The 16,555-nt window shown below is 44.6% G+C and overlaps 1 protein-coding gene across 5 annotated transcripts in view; it reads left to right on the forward strand.

Annotated features, from left to right (window-relative positions):
- MARK3 (microtubule affinity regulating kinase 3) overlaps positions 1-15,099 on the forward strand; it is a 76,052-nt gene extending 60,953 nt beyond the window's left edge. For 2 of the 5 annotated variants that reach the window (XM_040412498.1, XM_040412495.1), the window contains 2 exons: positions 12,802-12,846; positions 14,101-15,099. In XM_040412498.1, the coding sequence (XP_040268432.1) occupies positions 12,802-12,846; positions 14,101-14,446 (391 nt within the window). In that variant the 3' untranslated portion in view covers positions 14,447-15,099. Of the gene's footprint in view, positions 1-9,406; positions 9,434-12,801; positions 12,847-14,100 lie in introns of all 5 variants that reach the window. The other 3 variants (XM_040412494.1, XM_040412496.1, XM_040412497.1) reach the window with 3 other exon arrangements.
- Positions 15,100-16,555: the final 1,456 nt, after the last annotated feature.

Below are 16,555 nucleotides of genomic sequence, written 5' to 3' on the forward strand. Positions count from 1 at the left end.
AACTCATCAGACTCCCTGCCCTCAGTCCCCAACACCCTTCGTTCCCCCACCCCGGTGCCTTCAGCACCACTCCCCCTTGTGCCACACTTCATTTAAACCACGGACACACGGTCCGTGAAAGCCCAGCCTGCCTGCCTCCTGACACGCGGGCGCCTGGCCTTAGTCGCGCTCCCACCCCCTCGGTGTCACCAACTTATGTTTCAAGCAGGGGCGCTGCCGACACTCCATCGTTCCGCGCTGCTCTGGGCCTGACGTCACACAGCTCATCAGGTCATGACATGCGTACGTAAGGAGGTCAGTGCAGCGCGGGACCATGGACGTGCTGTGGAGTGTCCGGAGCCCCCCTGCTGGAAAGGTAAGTATTACGAGCGCATTGCGGGCCAGCGGGAGACCACTGAGCGGGAGTAAAGCGCTTGGTCTCACGTGACACAAACGAATCTTCGATGCAAAAAATTTGCATCGAGGATTTTTTGGTCGAATTACTCGATTTAAGCGAGTACTTGTTGCAGCCCTACTTACACATACGTGGCTCATTTCTTACACTGGTCGTTTTTTTTGCTCTTCTTGTTCACTGTCTGTGCAGATACATTCTGGGAGATGTAGTGTTGACATCGGGCAGCGTAACAGCCTGATGTTGAAATCCTCTCCAAATGTACTAGGCTTTGTCCGTACGATGCAGGCGGATTCCAAGCGTCATAAGACATGACGTGGCTGAAGTTTAATACAAGATGAAGAGATTCAAAGTAAACGGTGGGGCCACCCCGTATGTTGCGGAGTCGCAGTTTGCAGACCACATAACCGGTACGGTCGTGCAACTGAAAATCCGTTCCATTCATCTGAAAGCAAGCCATTCAGATGACTGGGACAGCTGCAGAAACCTCTGCAACTAATCTGCCACATTTGACTACACCGTTATCCCAACCCAGAAGCTCAGGCTGTCGCTCGCTTTGTCCCTTCCTTCTGCTTTACACTTCAGCACTGCACTGCTCAGGTTGGTTGTTGGGTATAGTCACAACCTCGCCAATGGAATCTGAAATTCTGCTTCCGCCTCCCTTCGGTCATGCAGCGACACTACAGAGGCATGAAATTGGCCGTCTCCTCTGCATATTGCCATCCAGTAAGTTTCATGAATGTTCCTCTTTAACTCCTCCGGGTTCTGTCCAGTTTACCTTAACATGACCTTTGTGTGATTTAGTGGAAAAAACGATCAGAGTATTTATTCCGAAAAGTTTTATTTTTCAATGTCCAGTCCATGAACAAAGCCTAAGCTGTATTGTATTTTCTTTCTGTACCTTTCATTATGAAAGTATTATTGCTTCCTTAATGTTCTTTTTATGCTTTTAATTATATTCTCTGCAATCGTTTGGGGAAAAAACAAAAACATAAGTCTAACCATTTACCCCGGTCTGAGACCGTTTGAGGGGCTGTTCATTTGCCTGTGCTGTATATCTCGATCAGCAGTAGTTTACACCCATCTGTTAACAGCAATACATTAATGTTTATGGTATGCGTGTTCTCAGCGATTTACATGAACTCTAAAAAACCCAAAAATTCTCAGGGCCAAAATAATCAAGTCTAAGATACCTTCCAAATCCAACTTTAAGACCCTTTCGTCAGAGAGCAGCCCAACATCTGGCAGATCCAGAGGCTATAACATTGAAGAATCTAATCCTCCTGCTGCTGCTGCGTTAACGATCTCAAATTAAAATGTCTGTAAAATAATTTTTTTTACATAGTTTCCAACCGAACTTGCTTGTAACAAAGTTTAATAAAACTTTCAGAAATACCCTGTCTGTGTGACACTTAGTTTCATAGTAAATTAAGATGTATGTTATATTGATCCACACCTATACATTAGAATAATCGGAAAGTCCCTGTATTCTGGCAGATCACAAGACCAGAGACCTGATGGGATGGTCCGTTTAAAAAGGTTGTCTGAAATTGGGGGGGGGGGGAAAGGCACCATTCATGTATATGGGCCATGTCTGGTATTGCAGCTCAGCCTGATTCAAGTGAATACTAGACGCAGCCCTCACAACCATTTCTTCGTTTTTCTGATCTTGGAGAACACATTTAAAGGGGGCATTGCCATCTCATAAAGTGATGACCTCTCTAGGGTATGCTGACCTCTGGTCCTGAAAATAAGGAATCTTTAGTACTAATGTACTTTTTGTTTTCCACTGCACAGAAGTGCCCCCGACCACCAGCCACGCAGCAACCAGCCCCATTTAGGTGTAGAGAATGAGGCGAGCTGCAGTCCCATGCACAGCGAAAACTAAGGAGGGGATGCAGCAATGCATCATTCTCAGGATTGGTGTGGAGGTCTGACCCCTGGGACCTCCTAGTGATAAGCAATCGCTTTATAAAGTAGGAATGATTTCTTTAAAGGGGTATTCCCATCTGAGACAATGGGGGCATATTGCTAGGATATGTTCCCATTGTCTGATAGGTGCGGGTCCTATCTCTGGGACCTGCACCAAGAACGGAGCCGGGAAGGCGGTGGCAAGAGGACCCATGTCCGGCCACCACCAAGCGCTCTACCCATAGTAGTGAATGGGAGCGCAACGCGCTTGCGCGGTCACCGCTCCCATTCATTTCTATGGGGCCAACGGTCTGTTATTTTCGCTGCCCCATAGAAATGGATGGAGTGCAGCTGCGCATGCGCAGTACACCCTCCACAAATTTCAGGGCTCCATTCTCTGTGTGGGACCCGCACCTATCGGACAATGGGGGCATATCCTAGCGATATGCCCCCATTGACTGATAGGAATACCCCTTTAAGGCCAACTGGCCATGTGGATTACGTGCAGAAAACTGCAGCGTAATACAGTACCAGCAAAGTGTATGAGATTTAAAGGGGTTGTCCTACGATAAATATTCTACAGCTTTCAAACCAGCACCTGGTTCTGATTACTTTTGTAATTGCCTGAGTTATTCAATAAAATGTATCTATAGCACCACCTGCTGTTTGTTCCTTTTATTAATTTTTCTGTCCACCTTACTGAGGCGGACACACGTGCTCCGTTCTATCCTCTAACTCAGTTCCATCCTTGAAATAAGTCAAGCAGAGCAATGACTGGGGAGATCTCTGGATCCATGTGAGGGACAGGGCTGGTTCTGGCTTAGTTAAAGGGGTTGTCCGGGTTCAGAGCTGAATCCGGACATACCTCCATTTTCACCCAGGCAGCCCTTCTGACTTGAGCATCGGAACAGTTCATGCTCTGCAAGGGCTCTTTTGCTCTTTTGTTTACAATAACCCACTGCCGGGCAGAGGCTTCCGCCCAGCAGTGTGTTCCATGACGTCACCGGCTCTGATGGGCGTGCTTTAGTGCTGCCCTAGCCATTTTGCTAGCCAGGGCAACGCTAAAGCCCGCCCATCAGTGCCGGTTACGTCACCGGGCTTCCTGGCAGCCCCATGGAGAGCCTGGTTCTTCACCGCAACTCTTGAAAAAAATGCCTTTGCCCTGCGCGATCTAGCGCAGGGCAAAGGAGAGCATCGGAGCATGAACTGCTCCAAAGCTCGTCAGGGGGGCTGCCTTTGTGAAAATGGAGGTATGTTCGGGTTCAACTCTGAACCTGGACAACCCCTTTAAAAAGATTGTCATGTACTATATGATGTCAGTTTTTTACATTAATCCTGGGATAACCCTATTAAGCAAATCTCATTTACACTGCTTCTGTGCAGAAACTGACCTGCTGTGCGGATTTAGAAATCCGCAGCATTCCAATTATTATGTTTCCGGTTTTAGGTCCAGATTTCACATTTTATGCGGTGCAATTGTGTGCAGATCTTCTGCGCGTTCACCCACACCCATGCACCCCCATGTACACCTGATAGTCCAGGATACTGTATTATTGTCCTTCAATCCTGCCGGATAAGGCTACTTTCCCACTGGCGTTTTGGCTTTCAGTTTGTGAGATCCGTTCAGGGCTCTGACAAGCGGTCCAAAACGGATCAGTTTTGCCCTAATGCATTCTGAATGGAGAAGGATCCGCTCAGAAGGCATCAGTTTGCCTCCGTTCAGTCTCCATTCCGCTTGCAGCGTTTTGGTGTCCGTCTGACGAAACTGAGCCAAACGGATCTGTCCTGACACACAATGTAAGTCAATGGGGACGGATCCGTTTTCTATGACACAATCTGGCACGATAAAAAACGGATCCGTCCTCCATTGACTTACAATGGTGTTCAAGAAGTATCCGTCTTGGCTATGTTACAGATAATACAGACGGATCCGTTCGGAACGGATGCAGACGGTTGTATTATCTGAACGGATCCGTCTGTGCAGATCCATGACGGATCCACACCAGACGCGAGTGTGAAAGTAGCCTTAGAAGAATTTTTTTTCAGCACATATTTGCATGTTCTTCAGCCGCACTTAGTGTATTTCAGAAGGAAAATTTTCCTTTTACTGTCTTTTATCCTCACTCCCCCAACCTTTATATGTGAAGTCTATGTAAAAGCTTCTAATAACATTCACGTATGTGTAATGGGTTATCGAAGCTGCAGATATTTAATACACACGTGGAAGAATATTTTTCTTCATCCGTTGGCATACTACTTGCCAAGGGCATATCTTGTGCCCCTCCTGGAATGTCTGATTTATGCTTAACACGACTGTATGAAACTGTATACCATCATGGCGGACTCGCCATGGACAAGACAGAAGGCTATCAACCCCCGACATCTGATCCTCTCAAAAAAATTGAAAGATCGTATCTTGAAAAAAACAAAATGTACCTGGAAGATGGCGACAGATCAATAATGATGGTGGGCTGACCGCCGAACGAGACCGCCTTGGGAGCATTCAGTCAGCTCATGTACTGGAATTATTCCCCAAACTGTAAGATCTGTCTGTGACCAACATTACATCAAGTTCTGTGAATGTTATTAGCGGCTTCTTATGTCAAAATAGTTTTTTTTTTGTATGGTGCCCCTTTAAGTCCGGAAACACAGGAAAGTGTCTGCCATGTAAATGTATGTGCCGTACACCAAGTATAACCTGTCGCTAGTGAATACAATGACTAAATGGGTACGCTTATGGTCGGTGCAGTGCCTGAGGGGGCGGGGCGTGACACTAGACTCTATCATGCCCCGCCTATTAGGACTTTCTCTAAAAGCGTACTAGTTGGTATGATAACGTCAGCGCTATAAAAGTGAGTAAAAGAAGAAATATTAGACTTTAAAGAGTTTTCACCATTACAGTATTGACTTCCCATGCTCCGGATAGGTCATCAATGTCAGATTGGTGGGGGTCCATAACCGGGCGTCTACACCCATCGGCTGTTTCAGGCAGGAGGCAGAAACTATGCAATAGACAGAAGGCTCCTTCCACTGTGTAGTGAGCGTGCCCGGGGTGCAGCAGCTCGGCTGCCACTGAATGCGGGTCGTCAGTACCCCCACCGCTGTGATATTGATGTCCTTTCTGGAGGATAGGTCATCAATAAGTGGAAACCCCCTTAATTCTTGAAGTCATGGGATATATAATGGGGGTGCCCAACCTGTGGTCCTCCAGCATGCTCGGACAGCCTACAGCAAGGCATGGTGGGAGTTGTTTTGCAACAGCTGGAGGGCCGCAGGTTTGGCATCCCTGATGGAAAGCAATGGCCCTGTGATCCTTACATCATGGCTATATTAGGCTAGAGCACTGGATATTGTATAGCCCTCAATGCAGATTGCATACTATGTTATGCCTAATACAGCCCCTGAGGGGGGCGGAGCATGACAAAGATTCAGAAAGGACCAATGAGAGAGTGCCTTTGTCATGCATGCTCTCTTCCCCTTCAGTCCATGCACTGGACATATTGTATAATGGAGTATATGTTTTGGTCAGGGGGTTCCTATAGATTTACAAAAGGTTGTAGTTGTTGTGCAGGAGAAAAGGTGGGCAATGCTCGTTCCAGAGTTGGAAGTGGAGGAAAGTCCCTTTAAAGGGAGTTTAATATTGATAGCCTATCCTCAGGATAGGTCATCAATATCTTATTGGTGGGTGTCCGACACCCTTCCCCCACGATAAGCAGTTTGAAGGGGCTGCTCCAGTAAATGCTGCAGTCTCTTCTTAGGCCAGTGACGTCACATGGCCTAGGTGCAGCTCAGTCCCATGTGGGCTGCAGTACCAAGTCCAGCCACTATACATTGCATGGCGCTGTGCTTGGTATGTTCTGTTCATTCATCCGTTTGAAGAGGGCCGCGGTGCTTCTGTATAGTGGCTGTGCTTGAATGGGACTGAGCGGCAGCTAGGCCAGAGGCTGTGGCGGAAGAGGCTGTGGCGCTCACCGGAGCACTGCAGCTGATCGGCAGGGATGGCGGGAGTCGGAACCCTTCCAATCAGATATTGTTGACCTGTCCTGAGAATAGGCCATCAATATTAAAATCTTGGAAAACCCCTTTAAGATATGATTTGAAATTTAAGTTAAAAATTACACACGATCATCTTTAATTGAACTTCGTTTTTTGTTTTTTTTTGCAATTTTTTGTCATTTATAGGACTAAGGGGCAAAAAAAAAATTATCTGTTTTTGTGGAAGTTACAGCCCTTCTAATTTGTTGAATCTGCTACAATATTTTCAGGTCATTCTGCCACATTTAAATCCTCTAATCTCCAATTCCAAATGTTATCGCATTCAATTTAGTGGAGGAATTGATATCCTCAAAGCACGAGGCCTTGATCAATAAAATTTTAAAATTGGATAATGTAACAAAAACAAACAAACGCACGACCATACAATTTATATGAAATCTGTAATCCTCTCCATTACTGCTGAATTACAGAAGTTAGAAGCTGCACAAGTGAATGAGGCAGGGCTGCAGTAACAGGCACGGCCCATAGACGAGAGGGGTGCTGTTTCTGGGAGGGCACCTTTTAAAAAAATAAAATTAGCCAATCCATTTAAATTATCCCAGGTCAAAATTGTACGGGTCATTTCTACAACTTTCCTCACCCCTTGCCTCTAAACTGGGAGGTACTTTACCTTCTACTACAACACCCATTATTGTTGTGAATAGATCTGTATCTGGAGGTCTGTATATTTTTATTCATTCCATAAAGTTGTCTTCCATTTTACAGTTGTGTGGAGTTGTATTCCATGATCTATTAGCCTGCCTGCGCACATTGCAGATTTTCATGCTTAAAAACCGCTGTGTAATACAGAACCAGCAAAGTAATGAAATTTGACAAATCTCTTGTACGCTCTGCTTTTTTCGGTCCTTGCAGAAAATGACCTTCAAAGCACGTTTAGAAACCCGCAGTATGTGTGGATTTTACTTTTTGCAATGCAAGGGTGAGTCAAATCCGCAACAAAAACCGCAAGCAACATGTAGATTTTTAGGGCAGAAACGCACAGAAATCCGTGCGCAGTCCTCATTTGCATGGTTGTGGGAGGACTTGCAAAAACTGTAAGTGAATTTCTGTACATTTGCACACCAAATCCACATGTAAGGCTACTTTTACACTCGCGTTTGGTTCGGATCAGTCATGGATCTGCATAGATGGATCTGTTCATATAATGCAACCGTCTGCATCCGTTCAGAACTGATCCGGTTGTATCATCTGTAACATGGCCAAGACGGATCAGTCTTGAACACTATTGAAAGTCAATGGAGGACGGATCCGTTTTCTATTGTGCCAGATTGTGTCATAGAAAACGGATCCGTCCCCATTGACTTACATTGTGTGTCAGAACGGATCAGTTTGGCTCAGTTTCGTCAGACGGACACCAAAACGCTGCAAGCAGTGTCCGCCTCCGAAGCGGAATGGAGACGGATCGGAGCCAAACTGATGCATTCTGAGCGGATCCATTTCCATTCAGAATGCATTAGGGCAAAACTGATCCGTTTTGGATCTCACAAACGGAAAGCCAAAACGCCAGTGTGAAAGTAGCCTTAGTCGTGGATTTGATGCAGTTTTGCCGCAGATCTCACCCTTCCATTGAAAAGCGTGAAATCTGCAACAAGAATCGCACAAACAATTGACGTGCTGCAGATTTCAAAATCCACATGACGGCTACATTTCTGCATTAAAGAAAAAGTGTACATGAGACTTGTCTAAATTCATACTTTGCTGGTACTGTATTAGGCCTCATGCACACGACCGTGCTGTATTTTGCGATCTGCAAAACACGGATGCCGCCCATGTACGTTCTGCAATTTGCGTTGCGCATGCCCATAATAGAAATGCCTGTTCTTGTCTGCAAAATAAACAAAAATAGGACATTTTCAAATTTTTTTTAATTGTATTTTTTTGCTGGGCCACAGAGTGGTGTCCGCATCTTTTGCGGCCCCATTAAAGTGAATGGTTCCGCATCCGAGCCGCAAAAAATGCGGCTCGGATGAGGACAAAAACAACGTTCGTGTGCATGAGGTTTTTCTGCATGAGAATCCATGTGGGAAAAAATGTGCATAATCATCAACGTGCGCAGGTAGCCTTAGAGCTCGCCTAATCTTGCTTTTGGAAAAATCTGATTAATAAAGACGGTCCCAGTTGAAAGAAGCAGGCTGTGACTGCTACCGGATTCCTTTTTTCTCGACTTTGTCGTGCCAATGTGTCTTGTATGATCTGAACAGCTAATTCATATGAGAGTGACTACGGATGCACGCAGTCATGGAGTAAAGCATAGACATGTGATTTCCCCTCTCCTCCTGCCTTATTAATCAGATTTGTGTACATTTTGGTGGAGAATCTGAACACTCAGAAATTCTAGTCCTGGTACTTGAAAGTATGATTTGGAGAAAATAATTTTATGGACACGTATTATGTCTAATTTTCCCAATTTTTTGTTAAATATGCATGCCTTATGTAAGGCTACTTTCACACCTGCGTTCGGTGCGGATCCGTCTTGTATCTGCACAGACGGATCCGCACCGATAATGCAAACGCTGGTATCCGTTCAGAACGAATCCGTTTGCATTATTGTTAAAAAAAAAAAGTAAGTCAAACGGATCCGTCCTGACTTACATTAAAAGTCAATGGGGGACGGATCCGTTTTCAATTGCACCATATTGTGTCAGTGAAAACGGATCCGTCCCCATTGACTTACATTGTAAGTCAGGACGGATCCGTTTGGCTCCGTATCGTAAGGCAGTCACCAAAACGCTGCAAGCAGCCTCCAGACCGGAGTACAGGCGCAACGCAGCCAAACTGATGCATTCTGAACAGATCCTTATCCATTCAGAATGCATTGATCCGTTTTGGGACGCTTGAGAGCCTTGAAACGGATCTCACAGACGGACCCAGAAAGGCCAGTGTGAAAGTAGCCTAACCCACCTTTCCTCCAGTGTATGTTCCCATCAGGGCCAGTGATGTTGATTGTGACATAATGCGCAAGACCTGGTTTGCTTTTTTTATTTTTATTTTTGCTTATCTTTAATTTTTTTTACTTTGACTTTTCTTGTTTTTTTTTTGTATTTTTAGAAACATGTCATTCAGATTTATAAAAAGGTAGGATTTAAGTTGCTATGTATATTTATTTAGTTTATTTTCCCTGTATAACTTGCCTTCCTGGATCTGATTTTTTTCTGAATACTAAACTTTCTGCTGAAAACTAAATTTGATCGAGACGGCGTCTTTACCTACTTTTCACTGGTTGATATGACTTTTAATCCGCTGAGCATGTCCTGCACACTTTGCAACCATAGTCATGAGTGTCATAAAATTTCATGTTTCATTTTTACTAATACACACTTGGCATGCGAGCAGCAGAAGGTTTGTGGTGTTAATGTTAAAAATCAAAGTTATGTATTGTAAGGTAAGTTTGGAGGGCAGGAGGGGGGGGGGGGTATTTAAGACTACAGATTGCTTCCCTTCTTACTAGCCTAGCTCAGCATACACGTCCGCATCTACACACTTCACCATTACAGGGAATGTAGCGTTATAACAAGTACTACAATATGCCCTTTACATAGGAACTGGGGTTCCATACTTTGCAGTTCAGTGGGTTTCCTGTTGAATATCATGATGCCGACTACTATGCCTTATCTTCTCCTATCCTGGTGTCTTGCCTGCTGCTGCTGCTGCTGCTCTCTGCTTGCTCTGGGGTTGCCATAGTAGCATTAAAGGGATTGTCTAGGATTTTTATACTGGTGGCCTTTTATACTGGTGGCCTTGACCTCAGGACAAGGCAGTCAATATCTGATAGGAGGTGGTCTGACGCCCCCTGCTGATGCGTGTCGGAACTACACAGCTTCCTCCGTTGTGCAGTGGATGGAGCTGGTTACTGCAGCGCTGCTCTCATTGCCCAATGGGCAATGCTGTGTAGTTCCAGAGATGCTTCAGAACAGCTGATGGAGGGGTGCAGGGTGTCGAAACGCCCCCACTGATCTGATACGGATCTTGAGTACAGGTGACATGACTAAAATGCATTACACTGTTGGGGTTCATGCGCACAAGAATCTTAAAGCCCCCATACAAATTAGTGTGTTATCGGCCAACAGCTATTGAATATGTATGGCTAAAGGGGTTGTCTAATCTGAGACCATGGGGGCATATTGTTAGGCTATGCCCCCTTTGTCTGATAGGTGCCGGTCCCCCTGCTGGGACCCGCACCCATCATAAACGGCGCCCCAAAAGTGGTGGAGGATGCACTGCGCATGCGCAGCCGCCCTCCATTTATTTCTATGGACGGTCATGTGCGGTGCGGTGCGCTCCCATTTACCACTTGGTGGCCGGGCCGAAATCCTTCAACCACCACGTTGGCCCGCTCCGTTCTTGATGTAGATGCGGGTCCCAGCAGTGGGACCCACACCTATCAGATAATGGGGACATATCCCAGCGATATGACCCCATTGTCTGAGATGAGACAACCCCTTTAAGGCTTGGGTCACACGTGACTGACTAGCTGCAGATCTGATATCGTGGATTTTCGTGCTGCAAATCTGTAGCGTTTTACAGTACCGGCAAAGTGGATGAGAATTTCTGAATTCTCATCCACACGCTGCGTACAAAAAAAAGTCAGTGTACATGTCCATTTATACAGCAGATTTCTTCTGCGGATTTCACCCTTTCCAATGGAGAGGGTGGGATACAATGGCTTTTCTGCTATTAAAAAACACATGTACTACATGCAATTATATTGTGATTTTTTTTTTTACATGGAATTGCAGCAAAATCCGCTATAGATCTTTCTGCTGGATTTTCAGTCACTTGTGAACACTCGGGCTGTTTTCAGACTGTCTTGAGTGTCCATATGTCATGCCAGAAACACACCCGGCTCATCCTCTAAATGGACCCATAACACAATGCGGTATATTTTACCCGATACCCCTGCATGGAGTAGTGCGGTCTGCAGCCCTGTTCCATGCAGTTAAAAAAAAAATATGAAACCCTGCCGGTGCTGTTGAACGGAGACAGAAGACACTCTTTATGTGCCCATTGGTGTAATGGGAGCCTATGCGTCCATTTAAAGGATGCGCCAGGAACTTTCCCGTGATAGATGCTGTAATCGCACACCGTCTGAAAAGAGCCTGTGGGGCACAGCTTATAATATCCTGTAGGCTCAGCTTACCATGACACTAGGACCAGGGAATCGGATGCTGAATCATCCATATCCTCCCAGAACCTCTAAGGCCCTATTCACATCACATTAAGATTGTACAGATGAGGTGCACAGTTTCTATAGGGATCTTTTTTTGAAAAATTTGTCAAACTTCAAGGGAACCTGTTACGTTGAACATGGTGTCTGATCTGCAGACAGTATGTTTATAGAGCAGGAGGAGCTGAGCAGATTGATGTATAGTTTTGTAGGAAAAGATTCAGTAGAATTTGTATTTCATCCATTTAAATTCCTGCTCTTTCTGGTCTTTGAAGTCCAGGAGGCGGTCCTATCAGTGATTGACAGCTCTCTCTGAAGTCCAGGAGGCGGTCCTATCAGTGATTGACGGCTCTCTCTGTATTCACAGTCATAGAGGGAAGGCTGTCAATCACTGATAGGCAAAGAGAGAGTATAGGCGTGCTCAAACCCTGTCCACGCCAAGCACGGACCACGCCAAGAACCACAGCGTTGCTCGAGTAAAAAGAGAAAAAGGTCCAGCTCGGTTAAAATGTTACTTTTATTTTTCAGTGCAGATAAAAGCCAGTTACAGTCCAGTCTACATGTTTCGGATTAGAGACAATAGCGATCCTTTCTCATGAGGAAGGATCGCTGTGGTCTCTGATCCTCTGCACTGAAAAATAAAGGTAACATTGTAACCGAGCTGGACCTTTTTATCTCTTTTTGTCAATCACTGATGGGACCGGCTCCTGGACGTCAAAGACCAGTATGAGCAGAGATCTAAATGAATACAATACAAGCTATATATCAATCTGCTCAGCTCCTGCTCTAGAACATATTATTTTTTTTTAAATCTTTTTAGATGAACGCGAATCTGAGCGGTTCAGTGACTGAGAGCGGCACAATTGCTGTTCCCCATCATTGCACCCGCTGCTTACAAACAAATGCACTTTGTCACAAAGTGAATTTCTTTGTGAAATTCAGTGAAGTTTTGTCATCTTCGCTCATCACTAATCGTTACACGTGGAATGCAATTATTTTCTAAAACGGACGTGTCAGGAGGTCCCCTTATAGGTGCACCTTCTTTTCTGATATAGGATGGGCTGATTATACCAGAGGATAGAGATATAGATATATATATATATATATATATATATATATATATGTAGCCGCACCTGCCTCTATTATGTACCGATGACAGGGACGCTGTGAATTTTCCTCTTGTAAATCTGATCAGCTTTTGAACACCAGTGTAAGATTTCTCTTCTCTTTTGCTTGTCTTTGCTTTTTTTTTTTTTTTTCTTGTATTGTTTTCATTGAGGCTCCCGACCGAACCTGAGCGAAACGGGAGATATGAGGGCTCCAGGTGAGGGGAATATTCTTATTTTAACATCACCCATAAGCATTCCTTTAACCCTTCCATGAGAATGTGCATGTCGTTCCTGCATCCGTTACATTGAGTTTGTGAATGTCTGCATGTGGGGCTGTCTCATTGTATGCTGGGGGTAGTCGCCTCTCGGAGGGGGCAGAATATAGACCATGGTTCTCGGGGGGGGGACTACATTCTATATCTTTTCACTATTCAAAGGCAACATTCTCCATCTGCTTAGAACATTTTTGGGAAGGTCTGTGGTTTGTATCCATCTCTGAGGCCCATAGTAGATTTGTAATATTCTCTCCTTAAAGGGGATGTATGCTTTTGCAGCCCTGTTTTCTTTCTCCAAAGCTTTAAAAAAAAAAAAATAAAAAAAAATTATAATAACTTTTCAAATGTAACCGTTTTGTGTATACAGCTCTTATGCAAACCTATGTATCCCCATGGTTGCGGACTTTAAAGTCCTGTACTCATCACTCCGTCCCTTATCCTTCTCGCTGTGCTACAGACTGAGGGAAGGAAGAAACACGTCTACTGGATCAGACTACACACAGGCTTTATTTGTAGTCTGTAACCATGGAGACGCAAGCATGTGTAAAAAGCTTTATGCACAACATGGTCAGGTTTGTTTTTTCAATGACTGTTTTCACCTCTCCTTTTAGATACATTGGAGCGGTAACAGTTGGTTGCACAAGTGTACATACCCTTGTAATGGAATGTGCTGCTTGAGGCTTATGCCAGTTTTCATACCCCATGTCTATACAGTGAAAGCGCACCCCCCCTCCCCCTTTAAAAAAAAATGTTTAAATTTTAAAAAAAATGTTTTTGAGAAGACAAGTGACCCGTCATCTGACCCCAATTACAACATGTCCACTAAGGGGATCACTTGTCCTTTTTGCCCTGTTTTGTGGTGGGATGTACCACTGTCCTTGCTGTTTAAGAACTCTCGGAGGGCTATGTGACAGCCATGATGGCGGCCATGTTGTTTCACAATTTTCCCATTGACCTTGGCAGAAGAGGCCGATTGAAGGGCTTGGTTTAGTGGTCACATTATTTTGAGGAGGGGATAGTAAATGCCCCTTAGTGCAGACTGACTGTCCATGTACTTATGGCCTTTGGTCTGTAAAGTAAGGCTAGCCCCAGTTAGAAATTGTATGTTTTCCAATCTTGACCCCCCCCCCCCCCCCCCCCACCGCATCCCTGGACTTGAATTCCTACAAAAGAGTAACTTCTCTTCTCTTCTAGTCGTAATGTGTCAGGGGACCAGAAAGACGAGAACAAAGAGTCAAAGCCAAGGTCGCTGCGTTTCACCTGGAGCATGAAAACCACCAGTTCCATGGACCCCAGCGACATGATGCGCGAGATTCGCAAGGTCCTAGACGCCAACAATTGTGACTATGAGCAGAGAGAGCGCTTCTTACTCTTCTGCGTCCACGGGGACGGCCACGCCGAGAATCTCGTCCAATGGGAAATGGAAGTGTGCAAACTGCCAAGGCTCTCTCTGAACGGGGTGCGCTTCAAGCGGATATCTGGGACATCCATAGCTTTCAAAAACATTGCTTCCAAAATTGCCAATGAGTTAAAACTGTAAAATGAGGAGGGGGGGGGGGGGGAGGGCGAACAATCATGTTGTAAATTACGTAGCAATTCAAAGTGTTTTTTTCCCCCCTGAGAACACTGGTTTAATGTATAGAATTATTTAGGCAATAATTCCTGCATCTCCTGAATTATGATATCACAAAACGGAACAAGCTGCTGGAACGAGGGGGAGAGTCGGACTTTTTTGTTTTAATTTTTTGTTTTTTTATATATATAAATATATATATAAGTGCACTACAGCATTAAAGTTGCCTACCATGTAATTTATTTTTTGGCTTTTTTTCTGTTCCTGGTGATTCCTATCAACTATTATATTTCCTTATTGATATCCATCATGTATGCCTGTGCAAGTATGGCTGTTGCGTTTGCGTAGAGGGCACACACAAAAAAAAAAATGGCAGTTGCTAAACCAAGACCTCCTGTAACAGCGATGATTTTGTTTTGTTTCACTTTTTTTATTTAAATTTTTTTTAACACTCCTTAGATTGCATGAGTGTTAACGGCACATTTTGTCTTGACAGTATTTTCATTGTCCCGTTCGGGAAGGTAAAAAAAGAATACAAAAAATTCAGTGATAAAGTGTGAGAATTGTAATTTATGAGCGTGATGATATGGGCAGCGATTAAACAGTGTTCCTGCTAAAGAAACCGAAAATGAAGTCTGTGTTCCTTTTTAGACACTCGAGTCTTTCCATAGAAAATAACGGCTCTTATTCTAATTCTTTTATTGTTCTTTTTTGGTTTATTTTTTTAGAGGGAAAACTTGCAGTGCAATCTGCAGGCAGCATGTTTTGGGGCAGGAGGAGCTGAGAAGACTGATTGTATAGTTTTATGGGTGAAGGTTCAGTAAAACGTGTGTTTTATATAGTTTATGTTCAGGGGTTTTGTGGGCAGTGCCACTCAGCGACTGACTTCTATGGTCCTCCTGCATGACTAAGGCTACTTTCGCGTTTGGTGCGCATCCGTCATGCATCTGCACAGACAGATCTGCACCGATAATACAACCGCATGCATCCGGTCATGATGGATCCGTTTGTATTATCTTTAACATAGCCGAGATGGGTCCGTCTTGAACACCATTGCTGTCTGGTTTTAAGGTTCCGTTCTAATTATACAACCGGCTGCATCCGTTCAGAACGTATCCAGTTGTATTATATTGAAAATGAAGAAACCATGTCTGAAAAAAAAAAAACTGATCTGGCACTATTCACTTATATGGTCTTTTGGTGCCAGATCCGATTGCTTCAGTTTCCTATGCCGCACACAAAAATGCTGCTTGCAGCATTTTTTTTTTGTGTCCGGCATGGGAACGCAACAAACCGGAACGGAATGCATTCTGGCGCACTTCTTTCCGGTTTGTGCAGTCTTGTCCTCATTGACAATGAATGAAAGTGCTGCGGTTTTGAGAGCCTATGCTGGGCCTCAAAATCGGAAAACAGAACGCAGATGTGAACGCAGACTCCTTTAGTAAAGTCAATGGTGTGGTCAGGATTTGTTGCCATCAGTTCCAAAAATGGTCTCTGATATGAGCAGAAGTCTTGATGCTAGTGTGAACATTTATATTTTTTATATAAATTTGGCAGCTTTCTTCTAAAAACAGCACACACCTGTCCAAAGGGTTGCCTGGTATTGCCGCTCAGCACCAATGAAGTGAACGGGACTGAGGTGCAATATCAACTAGTGGTCAGGTTTGGAGCAGTTTTTGGAAGAGGAGCCGTATCATCATAATCCATTATATTGGTCACTTGCCGAGAAAATGGCGTGTGGTCAGGTAAAAATTCTAATCTCAGCAGATGAAAAGTAAAGAGTGGAAACTGTTCTCTGGTTGGGCAGCTCAGCACCCAAGACCTCGAGATCCCGGACCCTGGTGACATGACGGAAGGGGATTTGGGTACTGGGAGTGATGGTATCTTGATCACAAGAAGGAAAGCGGTCCTGATACCATTGCCTGATGTTTTATACATACTGGGAGATCCTGCAATACACTTGTCAAAGGCTGTAGATGCCCAGAAGACCCTGTGGTGGACACCACAATATACACTGGTTAGGTCCACGTGACTTGGTAGCAGGTAACCTGCTGCTACCGTAATTTTGGATTGGTG

This window comes from Bufo bufo, chromosome 11 (assembly GCF_905171765.1).
Source record: "Bufo bufo chromosome 11, aBufBuf1.1, whole genome shotgun sequence".
NCBI classification, from domain to species: Eukaryota; Metazoa; Chordata; class Amphibia; order Anura; family Bufonidae; genus Bufo; species Bufo bufo.